Genomic DNA, 23,907 nt, shown 5'->3' on the forward strand with positions numbered 1-23,907 from the left:
TTAAACTTGATTAAAACAAGGTTGAATTGTGCTTTCATGTATTTCTAATTCTAAAACTATTTATTTATAGTTTGGAAAATGAAATAATTAGACAGTGCCTATGATCTAAGGCTGCAATCTGTTTATTTTATTGAAACTCCTAATCTATAGATTGTCTCAGTGCAACTTCAAGGGAAAATAAACAACAAAAAATAGTTAAATAATCACCTTCATTGTGTATAGTATGTGATAATTTAAAGTGTTAGACTAAGCATCATTGACCTTGAGTAACATATTTGACCTTTGAGACACTATCCTCCTCTGCACAATATAAGTAATGACATTTTCATGGCTCTTTGGATAGTTTTGTACTCAAGTGACATCGACATGCATGTCAAAAAGCCTAAAGTCGGGCTGGGGCTGTCGCTCAGTGGTAAAGTGCTTGACTCTCATGTGTGAGGCACTGAGTTTGATCCTCAGAACCACATAAAAATAAATAAAAATATTGTGTGTCAATCTATAACTAAAAAGAAAAAAAATAAACAAAAAACCTAAAGTAATTTATAAAAAAATATGATAGCAATACTGTCATTTGTCAAGCTACAATCTCAGTTTTAGAACATCACTTGCAGGGATAAATAAAGACTGCATCATCATAAATAGTTGACTTGAAAATCCTTTAGCTGAAAGTGGATTAGTGAGTTAAATACATACAGAAATATTATTTCCAAGTATCTCATATTTACATATAAAGACATTTTAAAAAACCATCTAGTTGGTCTTTATACAGATCATTAAAGGAAATTGAAAGACACTCTGCCTCAGACAAAGTGACATAAAAAACAATACTAATGGGAATATTGGTCCAAGTTTATTTACAATATATAACTTTTAAAGAACAACACATTATATAGTTAAATATTCTTATATTAAAAATCAACTTAAAGCTTTTAAGTTCTGAAAATTTAAATGCATTTAAAATTTCTTGCATCAAATTTAATTAATGAAAAGTGCAGATATTTTGCATTGTGTAAATAGACATCACTGAGAAAAACATAAACAATCAAACAAAATCTTTATTGATCATTTATAACACAGTTTGAATTACTGTAACTTATTCAATAAATGGGTTCTTTAAAAAGAACTGTTTCTGTAAACACTAATTCTTCAACATACAGAAAGCAATTTGTATATAGGAACTTGTTTTAATTCTTTGGCTTCTATAAAATACAAATTCAGGGAACTTTGAAATGCATTTTCCTAATGGACAATTTTTCACTAAGGATCCATCGTCTTGCAAGTTTTAACTAAACCACTCTGATTTTCTCCTATCACTCCATACACTGAAAAGTTTCATTTATTTGTGTTTCTACTCCTCTGATTTATAGTAAGTAATCTTCTACATATGTTATTCAACTACAAACAAAAACATTCTGGGTGCCCTACAAAAACTTGTTTTGGACTGTCAATACCAGAAAAATATCATTTTTTGGAGATTATCTTGGATAAGGTTCTCCAGAGATCTACAATAACAACAACTGTATTGACTGAAACCAACTATGTCCTAAGAAACAACTATCACTCATAGATATAATACTGTACACTTCAACCATCTTAGAAAGATAGTAGAACAAATATACGTGCTCAAGATATCTGTCTTACCAGCTCACTATCAAAGCAACTATTTATTTATTTTATTTCTCAGATTATTCACTGTATTTATTGTAAATAAATATGATAAAATAGTAAATATTTGGGGCACTTTTTGAAGATGTTTTTGTGTCAGAGGACTCAATAACTCATGGCCAAGACATTCAATAAAAACAATTAAATTCATTTTGTTAAGTAGGGAATACAGTATGTTTGTATGTATATCAGGCTAAAATGTATCTACATATATGTTAATATTCTAGCTGAAAGTCAACATAAGACATAGTTGTGGATATTTTTTAAAACAGGACATTAATTATGTAAGAATGAGAAATTTTAAACATAAATTAATGAACCATAATTAAGTTACAAATAATTTTATAAAGATAAAAAAATATTACAATATACTTACAAAGCTAGTATATTACCATAAGTACCATAGAAAACTGTTTTGTTAAGCAGCTTGTTTCAACTATAAGTATCATAAGGACATAATGAGACCTATTAAACAAATCTATACAACTAAAATGTACTGATCATTGTGTGAGGTATAGGACTAATTCTTGGATTGTTTACTCCAATTCAATTGTTACAGTCTTACAGAGCAACACATTTACAACCAAGGAAAAGTTAATACCAAAATAAAATTATATAAAATGTACATGTTGATTGGTTACTTTTAAAAAATATATTCAGACAAGAAAAACTTGAGCATTCTTCCAAATAGTCCAATTGGAAAAAATCAGAAAAATACTTATTTATTTTAAAAATGTGAATAAATAAAAATCAATGTATCGTTGATGCTTTAGTATTTGCATCAAAATTAAAGTCGATATTATACAAATTATTGTATACCATCTATGGTTATCTGAAAGCAATGCAATTCATGTTTGTTTATTTTTATACTCTATATATTTCCATTTTAGTCTCTGTTTTCATTTTTACATTGATTCATTTTAATATAATGTGGTGTTTTTCTTTTTGTGGTGCTAGGGATTGAACTAAAATGATACTTTTATATACTAGCCTTAAATTTCAGCTTGGAATTATAAGAAAAGGTATGGTTATCAAGAATTGTTTTCAATAATATTTTACAAAATAAAAGTCATATAAGATATTTTATTTCCATCTTTAAACAATAAAAGTTATTAATCTAATTTCATCATCATCATTACCATTAAATGTAAGACTGATATGTAAATATATTACATATTCATAAATTTGATTCATAAAGTTCATATTCAACTATGCTGTCTATACATTATATATGATACACTATTCAGATAGAGACAGGGAAGTTGATTTTTTTTTAATACTGAAATGCTATAGATCAAAACAAAAGGAAAGAAATTTAGTAAGGAGAAATGTGATGAGAATGCAATTTGAGCCATAACTGTGACTAGTACATTCCTGTTTACATTCAATGTGCAAAGAAATTCATTGCAGATTTGTCTCTTAATAACTATTTATTGAATAAATAAGTAATTTCCCAACTGTTTACCTTGTTTTTAATTCTAAAAATTTTAGGTTAAAACACCCATTATGGCAAATTTAAGTAAATTGTGAATTGCTATATGGATTCATGAATATTTATGATAAAAACCAGGAATATGTTATAGCTAATTTTAATAAATTAAGTAAAGTGTTAAATATCTGTTAGGCTGGATTATAAAGCCTAACAGATTTCAAGAAAAAATGAAGAATTAAGCTCTTGAACACAATTCATCACAATAAATAGAATGAGTCACCTCCAATAAATCAATAATCACTTAATGTACTAAAATTTTCTCTATGATATACTTTTAAAATATCTTACTGGAATCAATTTCATCATGAACTTAAATGATTGATAGAACTATGCCAAGATCTTTGAGATACAAAGAAAAGAACAAAGTTCTTGTCCAAAAGGAAATAACAGTTTACCAGGGAGAAAAGTGCCTCAAGCAGAAACAATAAAGCTAAACTCGGTAATATGGTTAGAAATAATAAAGATGTGCATAGGATTTACAGAGAAAGATATCTACACATAATTCCAGAAATTATTTAAAATGAGAAAAATAGCTTCCCAACATTTCAACAGGGGATGAATGTTGGATGATGATTGGACCTGAAATCAGCCAAGCAAAAACATGAAATGTACAGGCCACATTGTTTTCATTGCAACAGAAATTAAAAACCCACCTCCATCTTGTAGATACAAGCCATGCCTTATGCCCAAACCCATTAAAACTATCTATTAGGGAACAGGTCTGGACAATTTAATGCCTAACCTAAAATGATTGGTGGGAATTTGCAAGGTAGAAAACTGGACAAGGTTTGTTCTAGTGAAAATGCAAAATATGATCTTGTAAATTAAAAAAAAAATAGTGCAATTAGAAGAAATATACACACTGGAGAAGTCAAAGATGAAACTACAACAGAAGCCAGGGAAGGATCTGAATCATCACCAGTGCTGAGGTAGAAAATCTGGATTTCCCTAGGGGAGTTATGTGGCGGCTCTGTGCAAGCATGGGCTATGAGACTGCGGTACCCAGTCTGTGCTGAATAAGAACTACTGTTCACATCCTTCCCAGTATAATGATACTGCCCCATCTGTCTCAGTTTTTTTTAAAAAAAAAAAAAAAAAAACATTAATTTCCTTTTCCTAATTTTTAGAAAGTCATATATGTCCACAGAATATCAAAAATTCCGCTTGGCATCTGAAAAATTGAACTGAATTAATTATATATAATAACAATAAAGGGAGTTTATTTTCAAAATTAAATCACTTTTCTCTTTGTTTTTGTTTTCAAAAGAACTTTTTTAGTGTTGTTTTGGAAAACAACTTAGGTATATCAAATGAACAAGACACCTAGAGATAAGGACAATAGAATAACACATATGTCCAGATTTAATTTGTCTATTTTATTTTAATATTAAGTTATAACTTAAAGAAAATAATTACATATGAATGATTTGAAGTTCCAATTAGAAAACCCAAGTTCCTTCTATAATTTTGTTCATATTTTAAGCATTAAATAACCAAATATCACATTTATTCACAAATTATAATGACAAGAATAAGTGATGAGTTAATTTTTTTTTTTTTTTGGTTAGTCTTTGGATTTAATTTTAAAACTCATTTTTATACCAGAGAAAGGTTCATAATAAAAAAAAAAAACTGTATTTAGTCATTATTAGTCACACAGGTACAAAAAATATTTGATTTTTCAAATCAGGAGAAATAGTCATTCTTAATGTTGTTGAGGGAAAATTCCATGATTTTCCGAAATTTTCAAGGTTCATAATTGGCTACTTTAGTCACAGGAAGAATGAGCTTATAAAATATTCATTTATTAAAAACATTATTTGTAAGTTTCAAGAACTGTAGTCAAATAAATATGTGAAAACCGTATCCAAATTCCTGATTTCAGAAAGGGGACAGTTGTCATAACAATAAGCAAAAGAAAGATAGTTTCAACTATGTTTTCAAGATCAGTTTTAAAGGTATTAGTATTTCAAAGAATTTTAACAGGATATATTTCCCTTGTATTACGGTATGACATTATTTTTAAATACCACTTTTCGTTCTTTGTATTTACCAATAAATGTTCATTAACCTTTCAAAAATTAAAGAGACCATAACTTTACTCTAACATAGGTGCTGAATTGAAGACCTAAAAGTTGTTGAATTTTATTAAAAACACAAAGATGTTCATTTGCAAAAGGCTCTATACACAAAGTGCTGGAAGATTTAAAAATATTAGTTATTTCAGGTCCAGAGCTATAACCATACATACAAAAAGTCACCTGGAGTGATTTGTCAAATATTCTCTGTCATATTTACAATTATAGAACTAGAAATAAAAACTGTAAATGAGTTCACAAACTTCTCAAGAATAGAATACAAAAGCATTTATACAAATGACTAAATACATTTAAATGAAAAGAAAAAAATAGTCTCAATATATTTGAGATTATACATATATTCTTATAAAGACTCTGACACAAGTCAGGAAAAAGACTCGTTAATAATAATATATTAATAATAATATTAATATATTAAGTGGAAAAAAAGAAACCATGATATTTCCAAATATTCATTAATACAGGAAAGTTAGTTAAAATGTCTACAATGCAAGCTAAGGTTTTTTAACTATAAATTTATTTTGTTAACTATGTCCAAATAAAATTTCACATCTCTGTCTCAAAACTCTTAACTAGTATTATACCTTTTTATCTTCAGAGTGCTTTTTTTAATAATACAATTTATAATTTTCATTAACTGTAACCTTCTATTAATCTAACTGCAATGAACTTTGAGCAACAAAATTTGCCCTTCATTCAGATTCTAAAAATATGGGAATAGCTATTTGTTCTGAAGTTGACTATAATTAAATATATTACAATGAAATTAAATTTTGTGAGGGTGATCATGAGTCTTTTTGTGAAATATTTTATATTTCACAAAATGCAATTTTTATATGATAAATGACATAGACAATTAACAGCCACAGTTCTAAGCACTACCCTTGGTTGCAAAGATCAAAAAGTTTTTCATTTGTGTTTTATTATAACAAAAATAAGTGTTTTAAATTGCAAAAATGTGACATTTACCTTTTCCAATTGAGCGTTTTTTTTGGATTTGTATAAAAACTCTCCCACTGCCACAAAAACTGAGAGCACCAAGCCGGCTGCCAGAACAATGAAGATGCCACCAATATTTTGAACCCCTAGGGCACTGGCCTCTTTGCTTTCTTCCTCTGGGCAACCATTGCCCCTCCACCACTTCTCCTTCATCATATGCAGCTTGCCTTCTTCTTGCAGCTGAAGAATTGCTATGGTGATTTTATCTCTGTATGGAGAACCTAAGAAAGGAGAGAACATGTTAACCATTCAAGGAACACAGAATTCCATAACTAAAGGTTAGCAAGATGAGAGGAAAGCAGACATTTTTCCAAATGCTTGAGTGTGCATATATTCAAATCAGTAGAGAAAATCAACGGGAAAAGATAATAGAAGTTTAATAAGATAAATAAAACAGAAAGCCTTTCTAGATTTTGCAGGATACATGAATTTTGCTAAGAAATTTCTCCACTTTATAAGCTGACAGCACATAGCATTGGAAAATAAATCAAACAGTAAGAAAGAATTCACAAAAGGAAAAGGTAGAGTACAAAGAGTTTAGTTCACATCTAAGAATGGTTCTATAGTGAAGTCAGAGCACTGTTAAGTCAATAATTTTATTTTTAGTAAGGTAGGGAAATTATTTTTCTCAATATGAAATTAAATAGTTAAAGGTAGTAGTGATGAACAAACCGTATTCAATCATTCAATATTTTGCAGATAATGGGCATAGAGTTTTATTTGCTACTTGATGTGAATTTAAAAAGTCACAGGTTATATAGAATTGGATTATTTGCAATTCATTATGGAAATGTAATTCATAATTCATAGACTCTCTGACTTGATATTGTAAAGTATTTTTGATTGTTTGTCATTTTGTGCTTTGGAGAAAAATGTTCTTTTCAGTGGAGGCAATGTGGCGCACGTCTGTAATCCCAGTGACTCCAGAGGCAGAGGCTGAGGCTGAAGTACGAGGTCTCCCTCAGCAAGTGAGACTCTTAGCAATTTAGTGAGATTCTGTCTCAAAATAAAAAATTTAAAAGGACTGGGGATGCAGCTCAGTGGTAAGCATATCTGGATTCAATTCTGAGTGTAAAAATTTTTTTTTCATTTAGAATTCTGCTTTTAAAGGTATATGTTAATCTGCATTAGCAATTACTTGGTAAATATTATTTAACTAATTGAATGCCTAGAAGCAGAAAAAAAAAAAAAACATTGAACTGCATGCATCTTTCAAAATCTGACCCAAGAAATTGGACTTATTGCATGCATTCTCCCATCCAGAAATAGCCTGCTTCTAAAGTGTAATTTTCTTTGCTAGAACACTATACTTCACATTCCATTTTTTTAGCACAAATTCACCCATCATGTTTTTCTGCTTATAGAAAAATACTAAACATTTCAGCTTTTATTCAATGCTGCCTGTGATTATATGTGTAAATATATCTACATTCATAGATCTTTCTTTGCAAGATTAGGTAAAGTAAAAGCAAAGAAGAATTGTAACATGTATGTGTGTTGAAAATGTTGAGGTAGTGAAGATCTTTCAAACACAACTGGTGAGCTATTTCTTTAACACAATACTTTACTCAAAAGAGTAGAAAAGCCTATGGTTTCTATAAAACTTTTTTCATGGTTTTTCTTTAAAAAGGCTATTATTCATCTTTGTAATTGGAACTGTCTCTGAAATTTTTATTATGGAATAAATTCCAAGTATAATAAAGGAATTCCTGTTCCCAGTTTCCTTCCTATGCTCTTTTTTCAAATACTACTCAAATTCCAATGCTCAGTGGGAATTCTGCCTACAGCCCCCATACACTCTTCAAATTTTAGTGTATTACTCCATTCTACTTTCTACTTGGAACAGTTAGGTACTGGACAATTAATTTAAGTAATCTATTGTTATTATTAATTACCTGTCTAAATGGAACCTGTTTTTCTATATTACATGCTCTTTGGAGAAGATATTGATTGGTTTATACAACCACCCATCCATTCATCCATCTCTCTGAATTCTCATAGACTTTAGACAAATGTTTGCATCTTCTGCAGAGCATAAAATTTGATTAAGGACATTGTAAAGAATGTGGCACATGCCTATAATCCCAGCGGCTCTGGAGGCTAAAGCAGGAGGATTGTGAGTTCAAAGCCAGCCTCAGCAATGGAGAGGCACTAAGCAATGAGACCCTATCTCTAAGTAAAATACAAAATAGGGCTGGGGATGTGGCTCAATTGTTGAGTGCTCCTGAGTTCAATCCCCGGTACCAAAAATAAAAGAAAGAATGAAAGAGTAACAATCTATGATTTGGGTCTGTTTGAAATGTAATAAAACACCATGGAACTCATCTTTTTTTTTTTTTGTTTAACCTTTATTTTGCTCATTTATTTATTTTTTTATGTGGTGCTGAGGATTTTACCCAGCGCCTCACATGTGCTAGGGAAGTGCTCTACCACTGAGCCACAACCCCAGCCCCTAGAACCCATCTTTTTTTGACTATCCATTTTCATTAATCCACCATATCTAGCTTAGCACTAGCTCAAAGGTCACTCTTACTCTGAATAACCATTCTTATTAATGTTTTTTCCCTATAAAATAAATATTAATTGAAAGGCGAGGAAATTTCCCTTTTAAGCACAATGGTAGTTTGGTAGTTTATCAATTGTGATTTTCATTTAAAGCATAGCATCTAAAACAAACATTTTTCTGACAGTATTTCTGAAAATGGCCATACCTGGCTAACACAAGATGTAGTTTCTCTTCTGGAAATATAATCATAAGCAAGATTTAAGGGGATTGTTACTTGAAAAGGGACTTTCAAATACAGAACACTCTTAATCCAGCTAAATACTTTGGGCCAGCTTATTTCTCATCCTGAGTAGTTTTGACAGAATATTAGTTTTTTTTTGTTGTTGTTTTTTCAATTCACCATACCCACAGAACTGTACTGGAATGTTTGTTCTGATATAGTCAAACACAACATTCTCCACTATAATTTCAAGAACAAAACTAGACACAGATTTACAAAAACAAACTACTTCTTAGCAAATGATGGGCCTTTCTTGTTTCCTTGTCAGCTGAGCTTCCTATTTCCAATTTCCAAATAGTGAAAGGTAGTGGTGATGAACAAACTGTATCCAATCATTCAATATTTTGCAGATAATGGGCATACAGTTTTATTTGCTACTTGATGTGAATTTAAAAAGGCACAGGTTGTATAGAATTGGATTACTTGAATTGGGTTACTTGCGAATACAAAAAATTCCCCTTGGCAGAAAATCTTAATACACTCGTTCTCCTGAGCACAGTAATGTTTAATTGATATTTTGTTTTAATCAAACTTATAAAGTTACTACAATTTATTTTGAGGTTTTAATAGGATGAAATAATATATGGATATAATCAGTAACTGCAAATCACTGATGTTTTACATATTATTATTTCATTAATTTAGTTTAAGTTTTTTTTTTTTTTTCTTAATGGAACAGTATTTCAACAAAGAATTGCTACTGCTTTGATATGGAATTTGAAGCTCATTGGGAAGTATTTCTACACAGACAAATGTGGACTGAAATTTCATCCAGTTGTGAAATATCAAGGACATATTGAGATCAAAGAATAAAGAGTATCTTTCATTCTCCTGTGACATGAACAGCCATGTGCTTAGTTCTAATGAAGTGAAGAGTCATTAGTTAGCTAGATAGTCCCAATTCCAGCCTCAATTCATATACTGACCAGCAAGGAACTGATGGAATTGGGTTAAACAGAGAAGCTGAAGATTTATATTTTCAGGTCACCTGCAAGGAAGAGATGCATTTTTTTCAAGAGGTCTCTGTTTCATTTGGGAAAAAAGAATACCTGAGGAAATTATAAAGTTGTCTATTATAACTCACAAATATGCTTACAAACTTACAACTAAAAATAATTAGTCAAATGCTTAAGAAGTAGACAACCATAAATTAAGGAAATCAGTAAATGAATGAAGCAACATAGACAAAACTATTGAAAAATCTGCAACATCTGCAGTAGACAGACAACCTTCATTTCCAGTTTTATTGAAACTCTGTGGAATTTCCACAGTGAACATTCATTTTCAGTTTTTATAAAGTCATATAAAATATTTTGTGTAAAACTATCTACACTTAAGTAGATATTCAAAATAAGTCAAACACTTCCTAAAGCTGAATTTAGCCTTTGCATCTTTATTATGTAACATTGGTTCTTTGGTTCTTTTTATATTTTTTCCCCTCATTTGACTTTCTTTGGTTATTTCATCATATTCTCCATATTTACAGTAAGGGAACATTGTTTTTAAAATTATCTTTTTAGAAGTTACCAAAATACCATGTGATAAGGTAAAAAGAGTTCCAGTTTGCATAAGAAGAAAAAGAAAGAGAAAGAGAGACATACGTTTATTCCAAGGAAACCTTTTGATGTTATATGCATAAGACATGAAGCTCAAACTGAGCTATCCAAGGAGGTATAGAGGTTGTTTTGAACGACCTACTGTGACAATATGTGGATGGAGAAATAAAAATGACGAATGTACTTATGCAGAATTTCCTCACTTATAAAATTTTTGACTCCAAAAGTCCCTAAATGTTGAATTTTGATCAAATAATTTCATGTAAAATTGTGATTTTATGAGAATTTCTTCCAAGATATTTATTAAAATTTCCTAGAATAAACTGTGATTATTATAAATAATAGAAACAAATCTCAGCAAAGATTTCAGAGGTAAATTTAGATGATTCATCTCTCCCTGCCTCCCTCCCTCTTTCCCTTCCTTCCTCTTTTTGCCCCTCCCTGATGGCTTCTATTCTTCTGCCCTTCCTTGTCTTAGTCTTTTCACTCCTCCCATCCTTTCTTTTCCTTTTATTTCCTTCCCCCAATGTCTTCTTTTCCCTTCCTACCCCTGCTCTCCTCTCCTCCTATCTTTCTTCCCCTTCTTTCCACCCTCTATCCTTTCCTTTCTACCATTCTAAGTCCCTCACTTGTAGAATGCAGCACACATGTAAGTCATAGTTAATTTTAAAGTCTGACATACACAATTTATTGATTTGCTCAAGTATGCTGCCATTTTAATTCTCTGTTCTAATGTACAGTTATATACAAATATCTCCCTTATTTCAGTATATCCAGATATCATAAAAAATATGGTAAATGCAATCCATATTAATCTTAATTCTGGCAAAGACTTATTCATCGGTAAACAGTTTTTATTTCTGGATGCACAGTAAATTATCTAATACCCTATCAGATTTAATGAAATATGCTGAAATCATATTATGCCAAGCCTGGTAATTTTCCACCCATCAGGCCAAAAGATTCATTACTTCCAGATCAAGGTTTTATATGGTTTAACCCATTAAAACAATATTTCCAAAACTGGATTTATCATAATCTTCTTTTTTGGGAAAGGTGCCACTGTTTCATATTTAAATAATTTCTTGAACAAAGAATCTTAAATTATTCTCCATAACATGTATATCTTTGCATCTATCTGAGGCAAAAACAGCAAAAAATAAAAATAAAAAATAAAATTTGCTTATAACTTTTTAATTTATTTTCAGAGGAACAATTTTTCCCCAAGTCTTTCAGTGCCCACAACAATATTTTTCTTTAAAATCTCAATTGTACTGTTTTAGAAACAATAATTAACACTTATTGTGATCCACTGCCTTAGGTAAAAATAAACTACATTTATGACATAGGTTCAGTCAGGAAGAAGATGTTCCTTTTTAGCTCTTTCTGCCTCTCCCTGTATATGAATTCCTTTGTTCTGAATTTTATCCATTATGATAGCAAAGTTGTCAACTTGCATCTTCATCTATTGTTCCAAGTTTCATGAAACATCATCTCATGAGAATTCATAGCACATTGAGTTCTCCACACCTGGTTTTCAAGTCCCTGAAAGATTATTTGTGGGGGGGGGGACAAGAGCTGTAAGAATTATTTAAATATATATGTATGCCAAAATTGGTTAAACCAATTTTTGAAAGAAAATACAAAATATGTAGTTTTGTTCTAATAGAACCCAAATTTTTAAAAATTTTGTTAAAAGACTAAGGATCTCTTAGTATTTCTTATTTTCATAATGACAAATACTCTGTTTACTTCCTGAAGGACTTCAGTTTTCTTTATTTTAAATTTTTTATTTGTTCAAATCTCATGATTATATTATGTGCTGAGCATGATTCAGAAGTAACCATAGGTTACTATTTGCTTTTTGTGGGTTTAAAATAATTTTTAAATGTGCTATTAATATTCATTTTTTAGTATTATATGTAGTAATTGCCCCAAGATATTGCAAATCTCTGAAACATACTAATTTATATACTCCTGGGTATATAATCGTAGCATAATCTTTAAATATATAGCATTCCAGGGACATGCCTCAAAGAACTTTAATAATGCCTTAATTATTCCTTTTCTTTAAAAGAATTTAGCCTGATAAGTGTTTTCAAGACATATACCCCAAAATATGATTTTCTTCAAATGTTCACTAAGACCAGACTCGCTGTCAGTGATGGTAAGAAACAATCCATTATCCACTTTAGACCATTCAGTGTCAGCATGATGCCTATCACATAGTAAGTATTCAGTATGTTTTTGAATGAAATGACATGAAATTTTGATGCATTCAAGAAATGGTCAATTATAACACAAATAAGCTTATTTCACACTTCTAGTATTGGCCACTTAGAGTAAGTTAGGATGGCAAGCATGTTTATAAATTCTTATACTAACTTGAATAATCAGGGGATTCCTTTGTCAGTGTCTTGATAAGTAAAAGTGCTGCAACCACAAATGGTATGAAGTTTTTTTATAGAATCATGAACAATTTTTTTTAAGGTACTGGGAATTGAACCCAAGGGTATTCAACCACTGAGTTATATCCCTATCACTTTTTATTTTGAGACAGGATCTCACCAAGTTGCCAAGAACTTGAGCTTGTGATCTTTCTGTCTCAAATTCACAAATCACTAGTACTATAAGCATGTATGACTACACCCAGCTATAATTATCAACTTTGATACTTAAGTGATTGTTCTACTGGCAGTATTACATTTTATCAAATGACTCCCTACTTCTTATGCTGAAATGAATACTAGTTGCCCTAAAGGCAAAACAGATGCTTAGTTCTTTCAGAGATTTATCTTTTCTATCAATGCATGACAAAATCTTCTAAGAAAGTTGGAATCACACTACATTTTCTTAGTTTTAGATATATTTTATGATCCCTCAGGAGATAGTACTCCCTTTTAAGAACTGCTAAATGTTTTATTTAAATTTCAGATTGAATTTTATAACACTATATTTCCATTTTGATGTTTTACCCAGTCAATAATGCTGTTTTACAATATTATAACACTTTAGCTCTTTTTTTTTGAGAATTTGTTTTTAAAAATAATTTTGGTGGCTGTTTAATATGTATTATTCCAAAAGGATGTAAATTCTCTGAGGACTGAGGTTTTATCTGATTTTATAATATTACATCTGGCACACTAAGCAATTTTTTTGTGAACAAATGCATATGTAAGGTAATATTAATTACTTAACCATTTGTCAACATCCAAATCTGTGCAAATGAAAGTTTGTCTCAAGTGCAGCAGATGTTAATTTTGGACACCCAACAGCCATCTAAACTGCAGCCCCTAACTCTTCCAAGAAGCTTAGTCTAAGCTTTTAAAAGTTTGGGTAATTGGAGATTCAAGATGGTAGATTAGAAGAAGTCTGCATTTCCAATTATTCTGTTGCTTGGGATTCAAGCAGCTGGAGTAATTGCTTCTCAGTAAGGTGGGTGAAAAAGGGATTTCACTGAAATTCAATATTGGACAGAGTCTTGGAAATTTGGATTCATTGAACAAAGAACAAGAGAGAATACGTAGAAGCCAAGTTGTTTGTGGCAGCAACAGTGGTGCTAATTCATGGCAGAGAGGAGGGACCATATAAAGAGAAACACAAAGCACATATTTGACATAGAAAAATCTGTAGATCAGAAAAGTAAGTTGGAATTAGCTGATTCAGTGTCTACACAGTGAACTGGTATTTGAAAGGGATCTGGATTTCTCAATTGGCATATGGAAAAGTGAAGCCAGGACCACCTTAGGAGGACATGATGGAAGATTTGCTGCAGGAGCCACAGAGATCACAGTAAACATTGCCATACTGTCCTAACAAGCAATAACATGTTGCCTAGGGTATACCCAGCAGAACATGAGTAACACAGGCACAGAGAAAGTTATTACCAGGGGTATTCACATCAGAAAAATAAAGAGAAGTACATTGTATTTTCTCTTTGAGACTGGCAGCTCACATGGCCAGATTAAGAGGTTCAGAAACTGAATAGGCCAGTGTGAATACACTCAGGGACTAAGCCTGGAAAGGATATATCTGTGGGAAGCAGAGTAAGTGAGACCTGTGAAGGGCTGACTCCGCTGCCCATGAGAAAAATTATTGCAAAGCTTCTGAGATCTACAGCAGAGATCAGGACCTGCCTAGCCTTAGAGGTATATTGATCTAATCTGTCCAGAGCAGGTACCACCCAACTAAATCCTGAATGGAGCTAAGCCACAGTCACTGAAGCATCCCTCTTAGAATTCCACAGCAGCAACATCCTAGGAGTGCATCAATCTGGTCTGTCTGGGCAAAACTCCAACAAACAGTCCCTTAGAATGTCCCATTTCATTCTACCTAACACTGGTGAGAAGGAAAGTTGAGAGCTATGATATTTGAGGCCACAAAGCAACTCTTAGCAAATACAAATATATATATATATATATATATATATATATATATATATATATATATATATATATTACATCTTATGTGAACATAATAGAATAAAATTAGAACACTACACTACAATAAAATTAGAGATTGAACAATACACTTTTTAAAAGTTGTAGATGGACACAATGCATTTATTTTGTTTACTATTTTTATGTGGTGTTGAGGATTGAACCCAGTACCTCACATGTGTGAGATAAGTGTGCTACAGAGACACAACCCCAGCCCCTGAACAATCCAATTTTGAATGATGAATGCATGATACAAAAAAATCAGGGTAGACATTTAAAAATTCTTATAGTCAAATGAGAATAGTGGTACTTCATCCCTGAACCTTTGGTACACTATAAGGCAGTTCTGACAGGAAAGTTTGTGGCTATGAGTGCCTACATAAAAAAATCAGAAAGAATCCAACTAAACAACCAAATGATGCATTTCAACATCCTTGAAAAACAAGAACAAACGAATTCAAAAGACAGTGGAAAGAAGGAAATAATTAAGGTATTTGCTGAAATTGATAAAATTAAGAAGACAAAAACACAAAGAGTGATTCTTTGACCATATAAGCGAGACTGATAAACCCTTAGTAAAATTAACCAGAAGGTAAAAAGATAAAGACTCACACTAATAAAATTAGAGATGAAAAAGGTAAATCACTGCAGACTTCACAGCAATTCAGAGGATAATTAGGGATTATTTTAAAAATTACTTTCCAATAAATGGAAAAATCTAGGGTAAGTGGATACATTTCTATACACAAAGAACCTATCATATTCGAATCAAAAGCACATAGAAAAGGTAAACACACCAATATCGAACAATGAGATAGAAGCAGAAATAAAAAGTATTCCAAGGAAGAAAAAACAAGCACCAGATGGATCTTAGCTGAATTCTATAAGACCTTTAATAAAGAATTAATGCAAAAGTTCTTCAAATTATTTCATGTAATAGAATAGAATGGAATATTTCCAAGTTTATCCTATGAAGCCAGTATTCCACTTATATCAAAACCATTTAAGGACACATTAAGAAAAGAAAACTATAGATCTCTGATGGGATGTTAGATGCAAAAGGATAAATCACCATAGAAATGACAGAAATGCAAAGGATCATTAGAGACTACTTTGAAAATTTAGATGTAAAAGTACTTAATAAGATATTAGCAAATTATTTTTTACAAGATATTAAGAAGATTGCATATCATGACAAAGTTGGTTTTACTTCAGGGATGCAAGGATCGTTTAACTTGCACAAGAAAATAAGCCAAATTTATCACATAAATAAAATTAAGAACAAAAATCTCATGGTCATCTCAAAAGACACAGAGAAAGCCTTCAACAAATGTCACCATCTATTCATAAAAAAAGAACTAAAATAACTAGGGATAGAACTAATCTACCTCAAGATCATGAAGGTTATATATGACAAACCCAGCAACATAGTGAATGATGAAAAACTGGAAATATTTCCTTTAAAATCTGGAACAATACAAGTTATTCATTCTCACCATTTCTGTTTAAAATAGTACTAAACTTTCTACTCGAGCAATTATGGAAGAGAGGGGATTTAAAGAGATTAAAAGGTGGGGTAGACAGAGAAGATGGGAGGAGAGGGGAGGGGAGGAGAGGGGGGATAGTAGAGGATAGGAAGGGCAGCAGAATACAACAGACACTAGTATGGCAGTATGTAAAAAAGTGGATGTGTAACTGATGTGAATCTGCAATATGTATACAGGGTAAAAATGGGAGTTCATAACCCACTTGAATCAAATGTATGAAATATGATATGTCAAGAGCTTTGTAATGTTTTGAACAACTAATAATAAATAAATAAATAAATAAATAAATAAATAAGAATAAAGAGATTAAAAGAAGAAAGGAAGAAGTCAAATTAGCACTGTTTACAGATGTTATGATCCTATACTTAGAAGATCCAAAAAAGTTCCACCAGAAGACTGCTAGAGATAAAAAACAAATTCAGCAAAGTGACAGTTTACAAAATTGACTTTCACAAGTCAATAACATTTTTATATGTAATGAGTCCACTGAGAATGAAATCAGGAAAAACAATTTCATTCACAATAGCCTCAAGAAAAACAAATAACCCTAAAAATAAATTTAACCAGAAGGGGAAGATCTTTGAAAATCTTAGAATATTGAAGAATAAAATTTAAGAAGATGCAAGAAGAAAAGACATCCCATGTTCATGGACATGTAGAAGAACTATTGTTAAAAAGCCATAATGCCAAAAGCAGTATGCAGGTTCCAAGCAACCCCCTACCAATGACATTCTTTACAGAACTACAAAAAACATTCCCAAATTCACTTGAAATTATAAAAGATCCAGAATAGCTAAGACAATTCTAAGCCAAGGAAGCAATGCTAGAGGTATCACCATCCATACCTGACTTCAAATTATGCTATGGAGGTATAGTAACAAAAACTTTATAATACTTCCATGAAAACAGACACAACAGACTATTGGAACAGAGTACAAGACAGAGACAAACCCACACAGATACAATCATCTGATCCTTGGCAAATGTGTCAAAAACATACATTGAAGAAAAGACAACATTTTAACCAAATAATTCTGGGAAAATGTATTATCCTTAAAAATGAAAAAAAAAAATGATTGTATATTCTTATCTCTCACCCTGCACAAAAGTCAACTCAAATGAATCAAGGACCTAGAAATTAGATCAGAAATGATGCAACTACTAGAAAAAAAGATAAAGTCAACACTTCAACACGTAGGCTAAAGCAACAACTTTCTCAATAGTATTCCTAAAACTCAGAAAATAGTGCCAAGAGTTAATAATTAGAATTACATCAAATTTAAAGGCTTCTTCACTGTAAAGGAAACAAGAATGTGAAGAGAAAACCTATAGGATGTAAAGAAACCTTTACTTGCTACTCTTCTGATAGAGAATTAATATACAGAATTCATAAAAAACACCAAAAGGAAAAAAAAAACAATAAATGGACAAATAAACTAAACAAAAACTTCTCAAAAGGAGAAATACAAATGGCCAACACATATATGAAAAATTTTCAACATAATTAGCAGTTAGGGAAATGTAAATCCAACTATATTGAGATTTCATCTTGCTCCATTCAGAATGGCATCTATCAAGAATACAAACAATAATAAATTATAATAAGAGGATGTGAGAGAAAAGGAACACTTTTACACTGTTATGATAATAAATTAGTACAACTACTAGGGGAATCCGTTTGGATATTCCTCAAAAGACTGGGGATGGAGTAACCATATGACCCAGATATAACACTGTTGGGTATTTATCCTAAAGAATTAAAATAATAATACTATAGCAGGGCATGCATATCCATGTTTATGGAAGCATAATTCACAATTTCCAAAACATGGGATTAGCCTAGGTACCCATCAATGAAGGAATAGAAAAAGAAAATGTGGTACATATAGACAATGGAGCTTTATTCAGCCATAAAAAAGAATCAACTTTTGTCATTTGTAGGAAAATGTGCAGAACTTGAGAAAATTATACTAAATGAAATAAGCCAAATTCAGAAAATCAAGAATCATGTATTTTCTCTCATATGGGGCTGCTAGAGGAAAAAAAGGAGAAAATTAGAAGAAAGGTGAGAACAGAACTCATGAAAATGAAGGAAGATCAGTAGAGTGAGGGAATGGTATAAAGTGAGTAAGGAGAGAAAGGGAAAATACTGGAGAATGGTTGAAATTATATTGTAATATTGTGTGCATTAATGATCATGTAACAATGAATCCCACCATTATGTGCAACTATAATGAACCAATAAAAAATATGGAAAAAATAAAATACTACACACTGAAAAAACCTACATGACCTACACACTTACAATCTTATCTTAAGCAATTTGAATGTATCAGGTTTTGAACTCAAACTTTATCTAAATATATATCTAATATATATATATATATATATATATATATATATATATATATATATATATATATATAATTTTAATCTATTTTAAAGGAAGCAATTACTATATTTAGCAACTGAGCACTTCATGGGCCCATTAATAGCTTAATTTAGATAGCTGTTAGATGGGTGAGGATTTATTCTTATCACTCCTTGTATTTTCTTTTGGAAGTAAACAATCTAACACATAAAAATAGTATAAGAAATTAATGAAAAATAATAAAAAGATGAATTAGATCTTGAAAATTGTCAGTTCACATGAGTTAAATTACAGAACACTAAGCATTAAAAAAATGTGAGTCACTCTCCAAGCTACCTAATAATCTTTTTGTAATCTTTTTGTGGTGTTAATTTTATATTTTTCTTAAGTTTTTGCAGTGGTGTTCTGGGTCTGTAGTATAAAATCCCATTTCCTAAATATATATAAAATCCTCGTCTTCAAACTATCTTCAGTCTTGTTTCCTGAATTTATCCTTTTCTTCTTACATCCAGTATTCCAGCAATATCAAGTAGCTGTATTTTGTTTTCTTTTCCTATAGTGATACCCTTTCATATATTCTCTGATTTTTCTGACAGAACTTCCTAAATCCAAACTGATGTCTGCATATCTTTCCTCATCTGTACTCACTTTTTTTGTGGCTGCCATGAAGATGTATAGAATCTTTCTTTGACACCACAAAACACTGCAGATATTTTAATACAGCATTTAGAATATAGTACTCTAATGCCATTTTCATATTTCTTTCCCTACCAGATGATGGTGTGAGTTTCCTAAGGATAAAGATTATGTCTGAGTCACTGTTTTATCTCTTCTGTCTCCCTCTTAATTACCACATACAAAAATATTACTCAGTGCATGTGCTAGATACTAAGTATACAATGGTGAACAACATAACCATGAGTTATGATGAATTAAAAAGCTTCTAGAGATTGTAGTGCAAAAGAGAACACACAAGTTGAATGAGATTTTACTAATATAAGAAGCGTTGTAAAAGAGAACAAAGAATTATAGGACTGTATGAAAAATGAAATGACCTTAGTCTTAAAAATAGGTATATAAAGATAGTATATTTCAAAATAGATTTGGTAGTAATAACTCTTATTTTTCTTTGGTTAACTTTTGCCTATTTTTTCTGTTTCTTTTCCACCCATACCTGTTCCTGGTTTAGAAAAGTACATTTAACAAAGAAAATAATAATGATAGTATCTAAAATTCATTTCTTCTAGATAAAGAGAAAATAAATAGCTTCAAAATATCAAGGTTCATGGTATAATATAGACAAATATAAATGCTACATCCATTCATGTTTAGAACACTGAAAAATCTAGGGATAGAAGGACCATACCTGAACATTGTAAAAGCTATGTTTTATAAACCCACAGTTAACAACATTCTAAAAGAAGAAAAACTGAAAGCATTCCCTCGAAAAACAGGAATAAGACAGGGGTGCACACTTTCAGCACTTCTATTCACCATAGTCCCTGAAACTCTAGCCAGAGCAATTAGACTAAAGAAAAATAAAATAAAATAAAGGGATACAAATAGTAATAGAAGAATTCAAATTATCTTGGTTTGCCTATGACATAATTTTATATTTATAAGGCCCAAAAAACTCCACCAGTAAACTGCTAGAACTCATAAACAAATTCAGCAAAGTAGCAGAATATAAAACTAACACCCACAAGTCAATTGCATTTCAATATTCCAATGATGAATCAGCTGAAAGAGAAATTACGAAAAGCAGCCCACTCACAGTAGCTTAAAAATTCTTAAAAATAAATCTAACAAAAGAGGTGAAGGATCTGTACAATGAAAACCACAAAACACTAAAGAAAGTAATTGATGAAGACATTAAATGATAGAAAGACCTCCCACATTCTTGGATAGGCAGAATTAATACCACCAAAATGGCCAAATTACTAAAAGTGCTATACAGATTCAATGCAATTCCTCTAAAAATTCCAATGATGTTCTTCATAAGAGTAAAAAAAGCTATCATAAAATTCATTTGGAAAAAAAAAGAGGCCCAGAATAGCGAAAGCAATCCTAAGTATGAAAAATGAAGCAGGAGGCATCACAATACCAGACTATCATGCGAAGTGAAAAAGCCAATACTGAAAAAGAAAGACCAAATGTTCTCTCTGATATGTGGATGCTAACACACACAATAAGAGGGGATGTTGCACGGGGAAAAAGAAAGTTCAGTAAATTAGACAAAGGAGAATAAAAGGAAGGATGGGGATAAGAATAGTAAAGACAGCAGAATGAATCTAATATAATTTTCCTATGTGTAGGTATATATATATGTTATATATATAACAAAGTGAATCCCACCATTGAGTACACCCGCAAGAATGGGGTCCTAATTATAATAAAATATATTCCATGCTTATTTTATCAAAATGAATTCAACTGTCATGTATAACTAGAAAGAACCAATAAAGAATGTTACTGTTTGTGTAGAAATCAGAGAAATCAGGTCAAGAATATTAGAAGAATTAAAAGACAAGATAGAAGAAAATAAACCCAAAAGATGTATCTGATAAAGGACTGTTATTCAAGATATGCAAAGAATCCATTTTTTTAAAACTAAATGGCAAATTAAAAATCCTAATTAAAAATTGAAAAAAAATCAGACACCTTAAAAAAGAAGACATACAAATGTCAAGGAAGCATATAAAATTTTCCACATTACAAGTTTCAAAACAATGAAATAGTACTCACATCTATTAGAATATCCAATATTCACAACACTAACAACACCAAATTCTAGGGAGAATGTGGATAACCAGAAATTTTCATTTACTACAGATGGGAGAGCAAACATAATGTAGTTGTTTGGAAGGCAGTCTGGCAGATCTTTATGAAACTAAAGATACTCCTACCATATGATTCAGTCATCATGACACTTGGTATTTCCCCAAAGAAATTAAAAACATATCCATACAAAAACATGGACATAGATATGTATAGAAGCTTTATTCACAATTGCTAAAACTTGGAATCAACTAATATATTCTTTAGTAAGTGAGGGTAAAAATAAAATTGGTTCCTCATGACAGTGGAATATTATTCACCACTTTAATTAATTTATCAAGCCATGAAAGCACTTGAAGGAAACTTAAACATATATATTACAACATGAAGTAATTCCAAATGAAAATGCTACATACTGCATGACTACAACTTTGTGACATTCTGGAAAAAGAAAAACTATGAGTAGAGTAAAGTCACTTGTGGTTTCCAGGGATTTCATGGAGGAGAAAGGATGAATAGACAAAACACAGGGGATTTTTAAGCAGTGAAACTGCTTTGAATGATGTTACAGTGGTGAATGCTTGTCTATACTCTAGTTCGAAACTATAGAATGCACATCAAGCATCAACTGTAATGTATACTATTCATTTGGTAATAACGTACTGATGCAAGTTCATCAACTACAATAAATGCACTATGCTAGTGAGATATGATAAGGTATGAGACAACTTATGCATGTGTTGGAGTGGAGAGTATATGGATAACTAGTAAGAACCAATAAAGAATGTTACTGTTTGGTAGAAATGAGAGAAAACAGGTCAAAAATATCAGAAGAATAGAAAGACAAGATGGAAGCAAATCTCTGTATCTTCCACTCAGTTTGGCTATGTATGTAAAAAGTGCTCTAATAATAAAACCTATTGTTAAAAATGGGGTAGAGACTATGTGTGATTAAAGCAAATACATTAAAATATTAAATGTACTGGCCACCAAGAATTGTGTAGATATAATAAACTTTAAATACCTACATTTCATATCAATAACTGACTTAATTTGGATAGAAGTTATGCTTTGTCCTCTATAGCAAATGTCAAAATATAATGGATTTATAACCTCCATTAAAAATAACGTGATACTTTGTACTTGAACAAATATTTGTAAAATACTCAGAAAAATATTCAATTATCTAAGAACACAAAGAGAAATGTTATGGTGTCAATATGTAGAGTACATATCTTAGTTGCCCTTGATTCATATTTCAAATATTTTCTGATATGTAAAAGAAAATAGAGGACAAATGTTATCGTTTCATAGTAAAAAAAACTCACTATTTTCACTGTTTCTGACATATTTCATATATATTATTTAAAAGGGACTGGTTAAATACAGTTATTGTTATATTTTTTCTGAGCATTATTTCATGAAACTCTGGCACTACGTATGAAAATAGAAATGTTTGTATCTTATAAACCCTACCTCCTTCAGAATTCTGGAATTTGTATAATGATTATGTAATAGTACCAGGTGTTGATATGGCAACAATGGTTTCTTATTATATTTTGTTGCAAATAAATATTAATTACTAAATTATGAATGCTGAACAGTTCTCAATAAATCATCAGACTAAACCCAAAAATTTGAAGAGAACATTTTTTTCAAGAGAATGTTCAATATTTTTCTAAAGAGAGAGAGAGAGAGAATCTTTTTTTTTTTTTTTTAGATGGACACAATACAATGCCTTTATTTTTTTTTGTGTGGTACTGAGAATTGAACCTGGGTCCCGCCTGCGCTAAGCGAGCGCTCTACCACTGAGCTACAATCCCAGCCCTAAATGCTCAATATTTTTTAAAATTTATTTTTGCTTATTTAAATTGAAAGATAAAATAGTATGGATTTATGGTGTAGTTGATAGTCTGAAATATATATATGTTATGGAAAGCCTAAATCTAGCTAATTAACATATGCATTATATCACATAGTTATCATTTTTTTGTGGTGAGAACATTTTGCATTCAATCTTAGCATTTTCTAAATACAAATAACTTAAAGAACACTAATGGATCTTTTCAATTATTAGAGAGCCCTTCTTTAAGATGATCCTTTGAAATTATTTTTCTTAAATTTTTCTTTATCTATTTTTTTCCTTGATAGATAAAATAATATGTGTTTATCATG

General features: G+C 30.8%; 1 protein-coding gene across 3 annotated transcripts in view; it reads right to left on the minus strand.

Moving 5' to 3' along the window:
• Nucleotides 1-23,907, minus strand: part of Grik2 (glutamate ionotropic receptor kainate type subunit 2) — a 677,012-nt gene that overhangs the window by 8,176 nt on the left and 644,929 nt on the right. For all 3 annotated transcript variants that reach the window (XM_027928184.2, XM_027928185.2, XM_027928187.2), the window contains exon 15: nucleotides 6,226-6,476. In XM_027928184.2, the coding sequence (XP_027783985.1) occupies nucleotides 6,226-6,476 (251 nt within the window). The remainder of the gene's footprint in view (nucleotides 1-6,225; nucleotides 6,477-23,907) is intronic.

This window comes from Marmota flaviventris, chromosome 6 (genome assembly GCF_047511675.1).
Source record: "Marmota flaviventris isolate mMarFla1 chromosome 6, mMarFla1.hap1, whole genome shotgun sequence".
In the NCBI taxonomy this organism is placed as follows: Eukaryota; Metazoa; Chordata; class Mammalia; order Rodentia; family Sciuridae; genus Marmota; species Marmota flaviventris.